General features: G+C 28.9%; 1 protein-coding gene across 1 annotated transcript; it reads left to right on the plus strand.

Annotated features, from left to right (window-relative positions):
- The first annotated feature begins 10,076 nt into the window (after positions 1-10,076).
- LOC149887735 (uncharacterized) lies at positions 10,077-11,745 on the plus strand. Its single transcript, XM_090087451.1, has one exon. It carries the CDS (start codon positions 10,169-10,171, stop codon positions 11,456-11,458), a length of 1,290 nt encoding a protein of 429 aa, XP_089943577.1. The 5' UTR covers positions 10,077-10,168; the 3' UTR covers positions 11,459-11,745.
- The last annotated feature ends 1,205 nt before the right edge of the window (positions 11,746-12,950 follow it).

A 12,950-nucleotide genomic window follows, 5' to 3' on the forward strand; every position in this document is an offset into this window, starting at 1 on the left:
TAGCATAAACAGCCTAGGCATAACTGGTTACTCAAACTGAGAATGTCTGAGCTGTTAATTTGAAAAAAAAAACAACAATAGTAAAAGAATTAAAAAGTAGAACTACATGCTTAGGTCAAACAGACAATTCCAAAACTCAGAAAGCCTTGGCTGATTAATTAATCATCATTCTTTAATCATGCATTAAATCAAGAGGTGGGTGATTTAGTGGTATCTCATGATGAACCTGTACCCAATACTGCACCTTCAGTGGTACATGACACAATAAATAGTGCTGCAGACAACGACGCTAAAAGCGCTACATGAACTCACGGGGATAAGTAATTAGTTGATGTTGATTATAAAATTAAGAAAAGTAAGAGGAAAAATATTAACAATGACTTACAATAGGTCAAAATACAGATTTAAAAAAACATACGAAATGCAAGATAGAAAAAAGACCATTATCAATAAAAAAAAAACTCTGTTTTAAAAATTGGCAAATGTTTTTACTAAGGATGTTGATGTATTGCAATGAATTATTGGTGAAACGCAGAGATCTCCAATCTTTCTTTAAATCTTCAAAATCAACAAATCTGTAATAACACAAAAACAAAAATAAAGATGGTACTAAAATATTTAATTGAAAAATATGCAGTTGAACCGATAAAAATAGATGCTTAGTTTATTCAAATTTAGAACCAATTTTAAAAGCTACTGATTTAGATTACTTTTATGGTGACTATAATTGATCTTATTACTAATAATTTTGAGTAGTTTTGTGGAAATGATAGTTAAGTATAAGTTTCGAAAACATGTCTAAAAATTCAGACATTTAAATATGTTCAATTAGGAGTTAGTTCATACATACCACTACCTAAACAAATAGATTCTAAAAAGGATGATATATAAGATTAAGAATGAGGGTAAGAAACGTTTCCATTGGTCTGTGTTAAGAGCTTAATATCCTTAAGACCGTAGTAATTAATGTGTTGCTACCATTTTAAAAGCCATAAAAATGAAATAAATATGACAAGTACCCAGTGAGCACCAAGACGTCTATGAGTGTTATTTAGTGTTTCAGATGTCTTGAGACATCAGGTATAAAACTGAGACATCTAAAAGATGATTGCACATTAGGTATGTTGAATTCCGAATTTTCCGTAGCCAAATTTTTCCGGAAATTCTTAATGCTGCATTTTTGACATTTTTCAACGATACTCCTTTTATGATTTGGATGGTTTTACATTATTTAAATTATTTTTCATGATAATAGTTTAAAACTTTTACAAAAAACATTAGTGCATGATCTCATATTTTTTAACTTAATTATTAATCTCATATGTTTTTTAACTTAATGCTAAAAGTTTAAATATTAGTTTTATGTGTTTGTGTAATCATCGGATTTAAAATTATTATTAACTTTTAGGTAAGAAACTTGTGTTTTCAAACTTTTATCAATAATAAAGTGTTCATTAAACTTCTTTAAAAACCCACGCTGAGTGAAATCTTATTTATATTGATTAATATTTTGCTTCTCCTTTGTAGCTAACCCTATTCCACTATAGAACTTGATAATAGTATTATTATATAAAGTCAAGTGACTCTTTGGTTGTGAATATATGACTGTCGGATTAAATATTTCAATTATACTTCAGGGTATGAAAAAAGCGTTTTGAAACTATAGCTTTCTAGCAGCGAACACAACAATAAAGTTCAACATTTTCTCTTCTACCGTCCTTTACATAAGCTTCGCGTTCAATTTATAATTACAAAATATCTCAAAAATGCTCATAAAAAATACTTTACTAACAATATTTCATGGAAACGATGTCAATGTCCGCTTTACGAAATTTCTTCCGCGTAATTTAAGTATAAAAACTTTTTCCTAACGATAGCTTACTTATTAATCTTCTTTAGAAACCTTGTTGTTTGTCTTTTATTATTAGATATGTTTTGTTTTACATATATTTTTACTAACTTTTACATAAAAAAACAACGGAGGAAAAGTATGATAAGAGGGTATTGAATAAGGGACATTTACGTAAAACAGGAAAGCTTCACATCATTTTCAAAACTTATTTAGGGGAAAATTTTTTATTATGATTTTTTTCCACCATTACTGAAACATTTTAAATAATTTAACAACAAAGGTATTAAGTATTTTTTTCTCAATCTGTTGATATATATATATATATATATATATATATATATATATATATATATATATATATATATATATATATATATATATATATATATATATATATATATATATATACTAAAGGTTTTAATCTATACAACTTTTATAAACTAAAATTGTATTTTTATGCATGCTACTACTATTTTACTGATTTGAAAATATTTAGTAAAAAAAATTTAACATCAGTTAAAAAACGTTTTCGATTGGTAACACCCATGTGAAATAATAATATAACTCACTTTTTCAACAATATATAATATTTAGAAAAATAATTACGCCAAGGCAGAAAGATAATTAATTCTAAATGAGATCTTAAATGAGAAAATATTGTAATAAAAAAAAGGTCACGATATTGGGAGTGACAACTTTGAAGTTGAGACAAATCATTCCGCTGAAAATGTTGAATTGCGTCAATTTTGAAGTTAAGACAAATCATTGTTCTGCAAGAAATGATTTATGTCAAAGCAGTCAAAGTATTAAACATTTTGTGTTTGATTAAAGCAATGACTTTGGGTATGACATTTCAGATACACATGCTTTTCACATGGAAATAAGTCGACTTATCAGTGGAAATAACTGCTAACATTTGTTTGTAAATGGTTTGCAAAAAATATTAAGAAAGAATGGGCACCATCATTGCCTAAAGACTTAAGAACTTTGCTAAAAACTCTTAGAACAACCCATGAAATAGAAAAATGTGGAGATACTTTTATACATTTTGGTATATAAGCAGGTATTGAAAAGTACACACTAGAAAATACGGATTACACACTAGAAAATACGGAGTAAATTAATAATAACGAAAGCATTGATTTATACATAAATGTGGATGGTTTACCACTCCTCAAATGAATTGGATTTCAGTTTTGGTTGATATTTTGGTTGTCTTGGCGATGTTATAACTTTTTGTTTTCTAGTAAGAGTGAGCCAGTTAGTGTGCATGAATTACAATTTAGCTTGAACAGTTATTCTAAATCAAAAACGTTTTTCTCTTTTTTTGAAGAACTTTGTTTGTGATGCACCTGCTCGTATATTCCTGAAATGTATCGTAAACCAAAATTGTAAACAAGGTTACAATTCCTGTGAACGGTATAAGATTGTTGGCACATGTTCAACATAGAGTTAAAAATCAAATTGACACATTGTAAGTATTTTGAAATGAAACAAAACTTGTTTGTTTGTGCTCGTTTTATCTCTCACGAGTGTTGAGATTCCAAATGTCTTTTCAATTTTTATTGTAACAATCTATAATCAGGATTATAATTACTAAAAATTTGAAAGCGATAACTATTTTCACTTATGATTGGGTTAAAAAAAGGTTGAGGAAAACTGTGACCAGAGGGTAGCTTTACCACAACCACCTGCTCTTTATCAATCAAGGGGAAAAGAACGCAAGAAAAAAAGACCTTTTATTTCTTTTGATTTTGAAAGTGATGATATTGATGTACGGGAGAAAATATCTCGAAAACAAAGCAAACCCCATATCGATGTATCTACAGGTACCATTTTACTTTTAAAAGTAACAACTAGGTTTTCCTTGAACACTGTTTTATGAAACTGCTTTTTGAAGTTGATCAGAGTACGATTTTTTTTGACAATAGTTTAAAAAATGTGGAAGATAAGGAATTTGTACCTATGTCAAAGTCAAGTGACTATGACATTAATTTTTCGCTTAGTTTCGTTTGTTTAGTGTTTTTTAAAAAAACAGTTTATCTCAAACTGATGTAATGTTTAAAAGTTCAAAAAAATTGTAAACGCTATGTTATGTTTCGAAATTTGTAACTTTGTAGTGATCCATGTTTAAAATATATTTTCTTTGGTTTCCAGATTTCCTCAGTTCTTTCTTTTCAACGGAAGGTTCTTTGTTGGATGCTCAACAACGGGGGCAGAGTTGAAAACAGTTTAATAAGCAGCCCAATTAACTGAACTTTGATTTAAGATATGGATATGGTTTATACAACCAATAAATATAGGGAACTTGAAAAGAACCTCTCGAATGACACACTTCTATCAGTAAAAGTAAGGATAATAATAAGAATTCTTAATAAATGCATGGAGTGGTGATATTCAAAAGTTTCAACAACCGGTACGCTTAAAAACAAAATTTAGATTATATATATTTACTTTACACATATAATTATTTATTTACATTAAGTATAAACAATATTATTAAAATTCTAATTTAATAAGCTTCATATTAAATTTTGGTTTTTGCAAGGTGTAATGGGGTTTGCTTGTTTTACGCTTGTATCACTTGCCAGATGATGTCCTAGTCGCAATCATAATTTAACGAATGGATTTTTACATAATTGGAAGTTTATATAATTTATATAAAAAGTTACGTAAAGCGACAGTGAGTTATATCTAAATATTGTAACTAGTCTTTTGTACAACACACAAAATATAATTCACAATTTAATGTAAAATACATATCATATTATCAATTTATATAACTATATATCAACCGGTACGGAAAACTTTGCAAAATTTTAACAACCGGTACGGTCGTACCGGAACGTACAGGCTGAGTATCACCACTGGATGCATGTATACTATTAGTTGCCTAATAAACTCCGGGGTGTCGAAAGAAAAAAAAATTAATAAACATACCCTTCCGTTTATTAGGCACATAAGAACACATGTAAAATTCTCTTTATTTATGTATTAAAATCCATTTAACTGGGTTTTACACAGGGAAAGATAAAATTACTTTTATAATAGGGGCACAAAAAAAACAGCAAAAAAATGTTTAGGGGATTTATTATGTAAACATAAATTTTAGGCTTTCCCTTTTAAAGCCCAATTAACTGAATTGTTATACATAAGAAGATCTTTTTTTTATAAAAAAAGAAAAAAAAAAAGGTGAAGTTTTAGCCTAAACCAATTGCTTATCATTATGGCTGATGCAACTTTGTCAAGTGGGTGGATGCGACTGGAAATACGAAAATCTACCGCCTTATATACAACGCTTTACTACATAAATATCCGAAAATAATGGAAACTAATATTTACAAGAAAACTCAGAGCATAATAAGAAAATCTTCAGCACACAAGAATGCTGAACTAAAAAAAAGATATATTGATATAAATATTTAAGTTTTAATTAGTTTTTAATTATACTGTACCTTCTAATAAATGCGTATTGGATGTTTTTGAAATAATACTTTTCATCTTAACAATATTAATTACTCATCTGATACTTATTTTACAAAACACTAATTAAGTCCAAATCTTTTAATACTTTTGTAACCTTTTTAGAGCAAATTAGCCGTCTTCGAAATAACTGGTATGAGGTGTCTAGAAGACATCTGATAGGTAATAGTCTTACGATGAGTAATTTGAGATTCCTCAAATACATCTGAATTCAGACATCTAAAAGGTGTTAAAGTAATAGCCGTCTTTAAGATTACTTGTTTGAGGTGTCTTGAAGACATCTAGTATGCAGATGTCTCACAGATAATTGATTTGAGATGTCTCTAAGACATCTTAATTCAGACGTCTAAAAGGGGTTAACATTGAGATTTCGTTTAGATGGCATTTAGACACTAGTCTGAGACGTTATTGAGATGTCAAATAGACATCTTGGTGCCCACTGGGTATTTATTATCCTGAAAAAAAAACAACTTAACATGCCAATCAATTTATACAAATATGAGTACGGAGTGATTGGAGTTATGAAAACGCCATTGTTCAAGAAATTTTACTATTTTATATTGCTTATATGAGCAAACTATAATTATCACAAAAAACACAAAAGAATTGTGGACAGTTCTTCTGCTTTAAAAATCATTGGACAAACATTTCATTTCATTTACAAGAATCATCGGAAAAGTATAAGGAGTATTGTTACACTAATGCAGCTGTTAGAGTAGAAAATGCCAAAAAGCGATGCATTTTATATTATAAAAGTTATAAAACGATGACAAGAGCACCTTTTTATGTATAAGCTGATTTCTAATCCATTATAAAGTTACACGAAACAATTTCAAAAACATGTTCCTTTTAGGTTATGTTATTACATAAAGTATTTTGATGATGGCGTCTACTTCTGTTACATAATATGAAAAACAAAAAGGCAAACCTACTACATATAATGCAACAATAGATTATTAAGATGTTGCACAAAAGTTTGTGGAAATGATGGAGCATGATATTAAAATCAAGTGTAACATTAAAAAAAAAAAAGAACTATTATAATTGGTAAAGATAATAAGAAAGACTTTGAAAGTGAAACAAAGATTACGATATGTTTGGATAACTTTTCCGAAAAAGATAGAAAGGTAAGAGACCTTTTACACTATACTGGAAAGTATAGGGGAGCAGCTGACAACTCTGGCAACCTAGGTTTAACGTTACTAAAATTAATTCCAGTCGCCTTTCACAATACAGGATTTGACAATCATTTATTCATAAAAAATCAAATGTCTTATTAAGTGTGTTCCTTGCAAGGAAGAAAAATTTATAAGCCTTTCAAAGAGCGTTATGAATTTTTTTTAAAAGTAGTTTTAAATCTCTTGCAAAAATTTTTAAGCCCTATCAATATCTAAATTTATGAAAATGTGCAACACGTTATCATCTACCTTAGATGGTTATGAGTGGATGACAGAAGATAAACTTAATTCATGGGAAAATCATGTTTGTTTCTAAGAAGTAGATTTAGAATATCCATAATAATTGCATGATTTACATAATGACTGCTCTCTAGCTTCTGAAAGAATACAAATAGGTAATGCTAATAAGCTAGTACCTGAGCTAAACAATAAATTTGTCTAAAACTATTTGTGAAATATGGTATGATAATTGCACATATTTAGAGAAGAAAACTTAATTAAAACCATATTAAGCAATGTTAAATGCTGACCTAAGAAAAAGGCTGATATTGATTTTGAAGAGGATTTTTGTAAGCTAATGGGTATACCCATATGTGGAAAATACACGACCTAGATTTGATATCAGGTCAGCTATTAACGAACTTAAAGCAAATAAACCAGCGGTCCAAATACTGAAATACCATTGATAAAAATCGAGTAAGTATACATTTGAAAAATGCAAAGTTGGTATTTAACAAACCAGTAATTTCAGGTATGAGTATTCATTATAGCAAGAATTTACAAGGTATGACTTTTATTATTGTTATATCAACATAAATATGCAGATAAAGAAGAATTATTGTAAACAAACACAGACAGTTTAATATATGAAATAGAAATTTAAAACTTTTTACTGAGATATTGCTCCAGATGTTGAAACTAGATTTGATACGAATGAGTTTAGAATCGTAATGGTATTAAGACTGGATGTTTAAAAGTTTAATGGCAAGTTCAAACTTGAGAAGGGTGTGATTATTGAAAAGATTGTTCATTTCAAGTCTAGAGTATATTCATTTTTATGCGATTTTATTGAAATACTATGAAATATTTCCATAAAATCGCATTGGAATCCAACTTTATTATTATCTTTATCATGTATTTTTTCAAACACTTCAAATATTACATTATTCTTATTTTTAATATTATCATATTATTATTAAATGAGTACTCCAAAATTAAAATGGAATACCAATTTTTTTTGTTTATAACACTTTTCGAATATGATTCAGTAGATATAGAATCTATTTTACTGTATATGGGCCACATATCTTCTATTTTTTTGTTATATTCAAACATTTTATTAAAAATATAATTTAATATTTCTGCATTATGTGAAGTTTCAATTTTATTTGTTCTAAGAAAATCTTTTAAAACTTTTACTTCGTATTCATTTGTTATTTCTTTTTCTTCGAAGATTTTTTTATTGCTTTTTAAATTATATTTAGCAGAATCAATAAATGAATATGTTAATAAAATTTCTTTTGGAAGTTCTTTATCATTTGGGTTAATGCTTTTTTTTCATATATTTTGTTTTTTTTTATTATCTTAATATAATTAGCACAGAACGTTTAACGTTTAATGTTTAACGTCGTTTCGTCATTAGTTACTAGGCTTTAAAAAAGCGCGTTCTCTAAAAGCACGCGGCAATCAGAAAAAGATCTCTTGAGCGAGTTGAAACTTTTTTCCTTTCGGAATTTAATTATTAGTTTAGATATATTACATAAAGAATCATATTAAGATAAATGATAATCGTTAAGATCATATTATAGTTGAAGTAAGTATATAAAATAGTTATATATACATTTTTATTAGATAAAGTAGAAAGGATTTAAATTTTTATCAGAAAAAGTAGAAAGGATTTTAATCCTTTAAATCGTTTGTATTTTGTTTATTTTAGCTTTTCTTTTAGCAGTTTTATTTTTGATATTTTATTTTTTAGAAGGAAAATAAGGGTATGGATGTTATTTAAAGTTATACTAATGCTATTTCCATAAAATGGTTATTACTACTTTGAAATCATTACTACTTTGAAATTTCTGTGATTCTATTAACTATTATTGTTCTTTTTTAGAAAATTTAGAAAAGTAAATGAAAATTTTGTGCCAACACTGACATGGCATGTCACATGTTACTGTATGTAAAGGTTAAATTTTGTTGTGAGGATTACAGTTCTTATGAAAAAAAAAAGAAGGTAAAGAGTATTGTTTGTAAATATATATTTTGTATCTTTTTAAATTTTCTGGCATCATTTTTAAAATTTATTTATTTTTTTATTTATTTGCACACTTTAGCTGTTTTATCAATGTGTTTTTACAGTAATGTAAAGTGTTTTTTTATTGTTTGTGTATGTGTTGATATGTGTTATATGATTGTTTTAAAAATGTGTCAAAATATGTATATGAGGTATATATATTTAACCTTATATACATATTTAAACATATTTATTGTGTTTATAGTTGGTACATATGTTTATATTATGTTGTTTCCGTGTTTTCAAAGTGCTGTTACTTGGTAAACGTGTAGAGCAATATTTGTCAACTTAGCCAGCCAAGTGATGTACTTTTAACAGAGGGTTACACGATGGTGTTTAGTGTCAAACTGTTACTGCTTTAGGTCTAGCTGTTTTCAAGCCTTTATTATTAAAGATTATTCTAAAAATACATAATAATGTATTTTAATAACATTTTGCGTAATGTTGTTACTTATGTTTTGTTTTATATGAATGTTAACTTACTTAAGTTATTATCTACATATATTATATTAACTTATGGTGTGTGCTATTGTTGTGTGCTGTTGCTGTGATGTTTTTTTGTTATCTTTTGAGTTAGTAGACATTTGGCTTATCTTCATGTTGGAGTCTATTGTTAAAAATGGATAGGTAGTTTTATTAAAAATCAATAATGTAAAAGTCAATACAAATTATTTTGCCATATATACAATTTGATTTATCTCAATTTGATTTTTTGTCTTTAGCGCTGTTTACTACATGATTTTGCTATAAATATTCTGGAATCATGATGTTCCAGCATGAATAATTTTGTAAAAGTTAACATAAAATAATAATATTTTAGAACTTCTTCTTTGGTAAATCATTACAGCTTTTCTCTATAAGGTATATTGATTTTCATTTTTTGTATGTAATGTTTTTCTTGTTAACTTTTTTTACATTTTTTGTTTTAGATTTATAAGATGATGTATTTACGTAGTATAGAAGAACAAAATATTGTAAAGTTTAGTGAATTTTTAAATAATCTTAGCTAATAATTTTTTTTTGAAGAAATAATGTTAAGTTTGCAAAAAAGGGTTTATAACGTTTTTTTTTTAATTTTTCTTTTTTGGCAGTATGTTAATTATTAGAATTGCATGTTTTTAATAATTTTTTAAATTATTTGCTAAGCTAATTTTTTTCAAACATCTCCTAGCTGATATATATATATATATATTTTTATAGTCATAAGATTATTGTATACTTTAATTTAAATGACAGTCTGTTATATTTAAAAATTATTTGCGTGTGCTATTTAGAGTAGAAAGGAAATTATATAGGAAAGATCGCGATCTTCAGGATTCGTTTCTTTTCTGATTCGTATAACTTTCATTTGAAAGTGAAGTTTAAATGGATGATATTAGGCTAGAAGCAGATATTAGTTTAGAAAATGGAAATGTTAATAGGCAAGTTAATTGTCGCAGAAATGAAAGAGATAGGCTCAGGCGAGATGAAATTAATAATCGACAAAATGCTAGAAATGCTGCTCGGCAAGCAGCAAATAATTCAAACCCAAATGAGGAGAGCTTAATTAGGCGAATTGAAAATAATCGTCGCAGAAATGAAAGAGATAGACTTAGGCGAGATGAAATTAATTATCGACAAAATGCTAGAAATGCTGCTAGATACGAAAGAATGTATTGTATAGCAAGAAGCAATACTATTCCAGATTATAATTATTTAGGAGAAATGAATTATGTTTGTCAGCATTGTGGTGCCAAGAAATTTCCTGATGAAACACATTTTTTATGTTGCAATAATGGAAAGGTAGTTTTGTCGCAACCTTCATCATTTCCACAAGATTTAGAAGATTTATTTAAAGGAAACTATGCAGATAGAAATGCCAATCTGAATTTTTTAAAATATATTAGAAATTATAATGCCTGTCTTTCTTTTGCTTCATTTGAAGCTAATGTAGTTCAACCCATGAACCATGGGCCGCCATTTTTTAGAATATGTGGTCAAGTTTTTCATCGTATAGGTAATCTAAGACCAAATCAAGATGTTCTGCCAACATATTGTCAACTATACATCTATGATCCACTTGCAGCAGTAAGTTTTAGAATGCGACAACGTGGTAATGATCTTTGCTTAAATGATTTAATGTTGCGATTGCAAACTATTATTAGTGAAGAGAACCCATTTGCTCTTGCATTTAAAAACATGGCTGAAGTGGAAGATGAAGAAGTTCGTCAAGCAGCTCTAGAAGGGCGCTCAGTGTCAGTTGTAAAAATGTCTTTACTTGAAGGGCAAGATAGACGTCGCTATAATCTCCCTTCACATAACGAAGTTGCAGTTGTATTTGTTGGTGAAGATGGTGCACCACCTGCTTCCAGGGAAGTTGTTATTTACCCAAGAGGTCATCCTCTTAAAACTATATCAAGTTTGTCTGCCAACTTAGATCCTATGGTTTATCCTCTATTTTTTCCGAGGGGTGATGCTGGTTGGCATAATCAATTGGTTCACAACCCTGAGCGTGCTACATTGGTTAGAAATCATGTTACATTATCTCAGTATTACAATTATAAACTTTCAGTTAGGCAATTTTTTTCTTCACTCTTTTATGGCAAAAAACTGTTTCAGCAATATGCTGTTGATGCGTATGTTAAAATTGAAGGCCAGCGCCTTGCTTTCATCTGAAATAACCAAAACAAACTGAGAAGCGAGCAGTATGATGTCTTACACGACCATGTAAACAACCTCGGAAATGATCATAATGTTAGACCAGGGCGTGTTGTAGTTTTGCCATCAACTTATGTAGGAAGTCCTAGACCTTTAAAAGAAAACTTTGAAGATGCTATGGCTATAATTAAAAAGTATGGTAAACCAGATCTTTTTATTACTTTCACTTGCAACCCAAAATGGCGCGAGATAACTGAAAATTTATATCCAGGTCAGACAGCAAATGATAGACCTGACTTTGTTATTCGAGTATTTAAACTTAAATTAAATAACCTTCTCAATGCATTTTTAAGAACGGTGTATTATGGAAAGTTGCAACACATGTTCAGGTTATTGAGTTTCAAAAGCGTGGTTTGCCACATGTTCATATTTTTTTTCACTTTGCAAATGATGGTAAGCTTGAAACAGCGCATGATATCAATAATTTGATATCTGCAGAAATTCCAGATCCGATTGTTAATTGAGACCTTTATGACGTTGTTAAAATTTGCATGATTCACGGTCCATGTGGCATACTGAATCCAAATTCTCCCTGCATGAAAGATGGGGTGTGCAGCAAAAACTATCCTAAAGAATTTAATGCTAACACAGTAGCAGTTCATAATGGTTATCCGCGATATAGACGTCGTGATAATGGTTTGGTTATAAATATTAAAGGTAACAATGTAGATAACCGCTGGGTGGTACCTTACAATCCATGGTTATCAAAGAAATATCAAGCTCACATTAATGTTGAAGCTTGCATGTCTGTTAAGGCTGTTAAATATTTGTACAAATACATATACAAGGGTCACGACTGTGCCAATATTTTAATAAGTGAACAATTAATCATGATGAAGTAAACACTTTTTTAGATTGTCGTTATGTTAGTGCACCTAAAGCATTGTGGCGAATTTTTGAGTATCCAATCTGTCAAATGTCACACACTATTATACGCCTTAAAGTTCATCTACCTGAAAATCAGTTAGTGTATTTTAAAGAAGGAGCAGAACAAATGGCTTTAGATCGTGTAGCTCAACGTGATACGCACCTAACAGCATGGTTTAAGTTAAATACTGAAAATGAAAGAGCGCATTGCTATTTGTATGTAGACATTCCTTATCACTTTGTATTTGATGATAAACATTGTAAATGGAAGATTAGACAAAGGGGTGGTGATAAGGTGATAGTAAGAATGTATAAAGTTAATCCAACTGGAGAATTGTTTTCTCTTAGACTGTTACTTTTGCAAGTAAAAGGAGCAACATCTTGGGAGGATGTGCGTACTGTTAATGGAATTGTCCTTGAAACGTTTCGTGAAGCATGTGTTTTGAAAGGTCTGTTGCAAGATGACACTGAATGGCAGAATACTCTTTCTGAGGCGGTTTTAACACATATGCCAAAGCAAATTAGACAGTTGTTTTCAGTTATTTTGACCTTTTGTGAACCTGACAATCCTTTACATCTCTGG

The sequence above is a fragment of the Hydra viridissima genome, unplaced genomic scaffold, assembly GCF_058129835.1.
Source record: "Hydra viridissima isolate aposymbiotic clone 2 unplaced genomic scaffold, HvirCarnegie_v1 scaffold_5, whole genome shotgun sequence".
In the NCBI taxonomy this organism is placed as follows: Eukaryota; Metazoa; Cnidaria; class Hydrozoa; order Anthoathecata; family Hydridae; genus Hydra; species Hydra viridissima.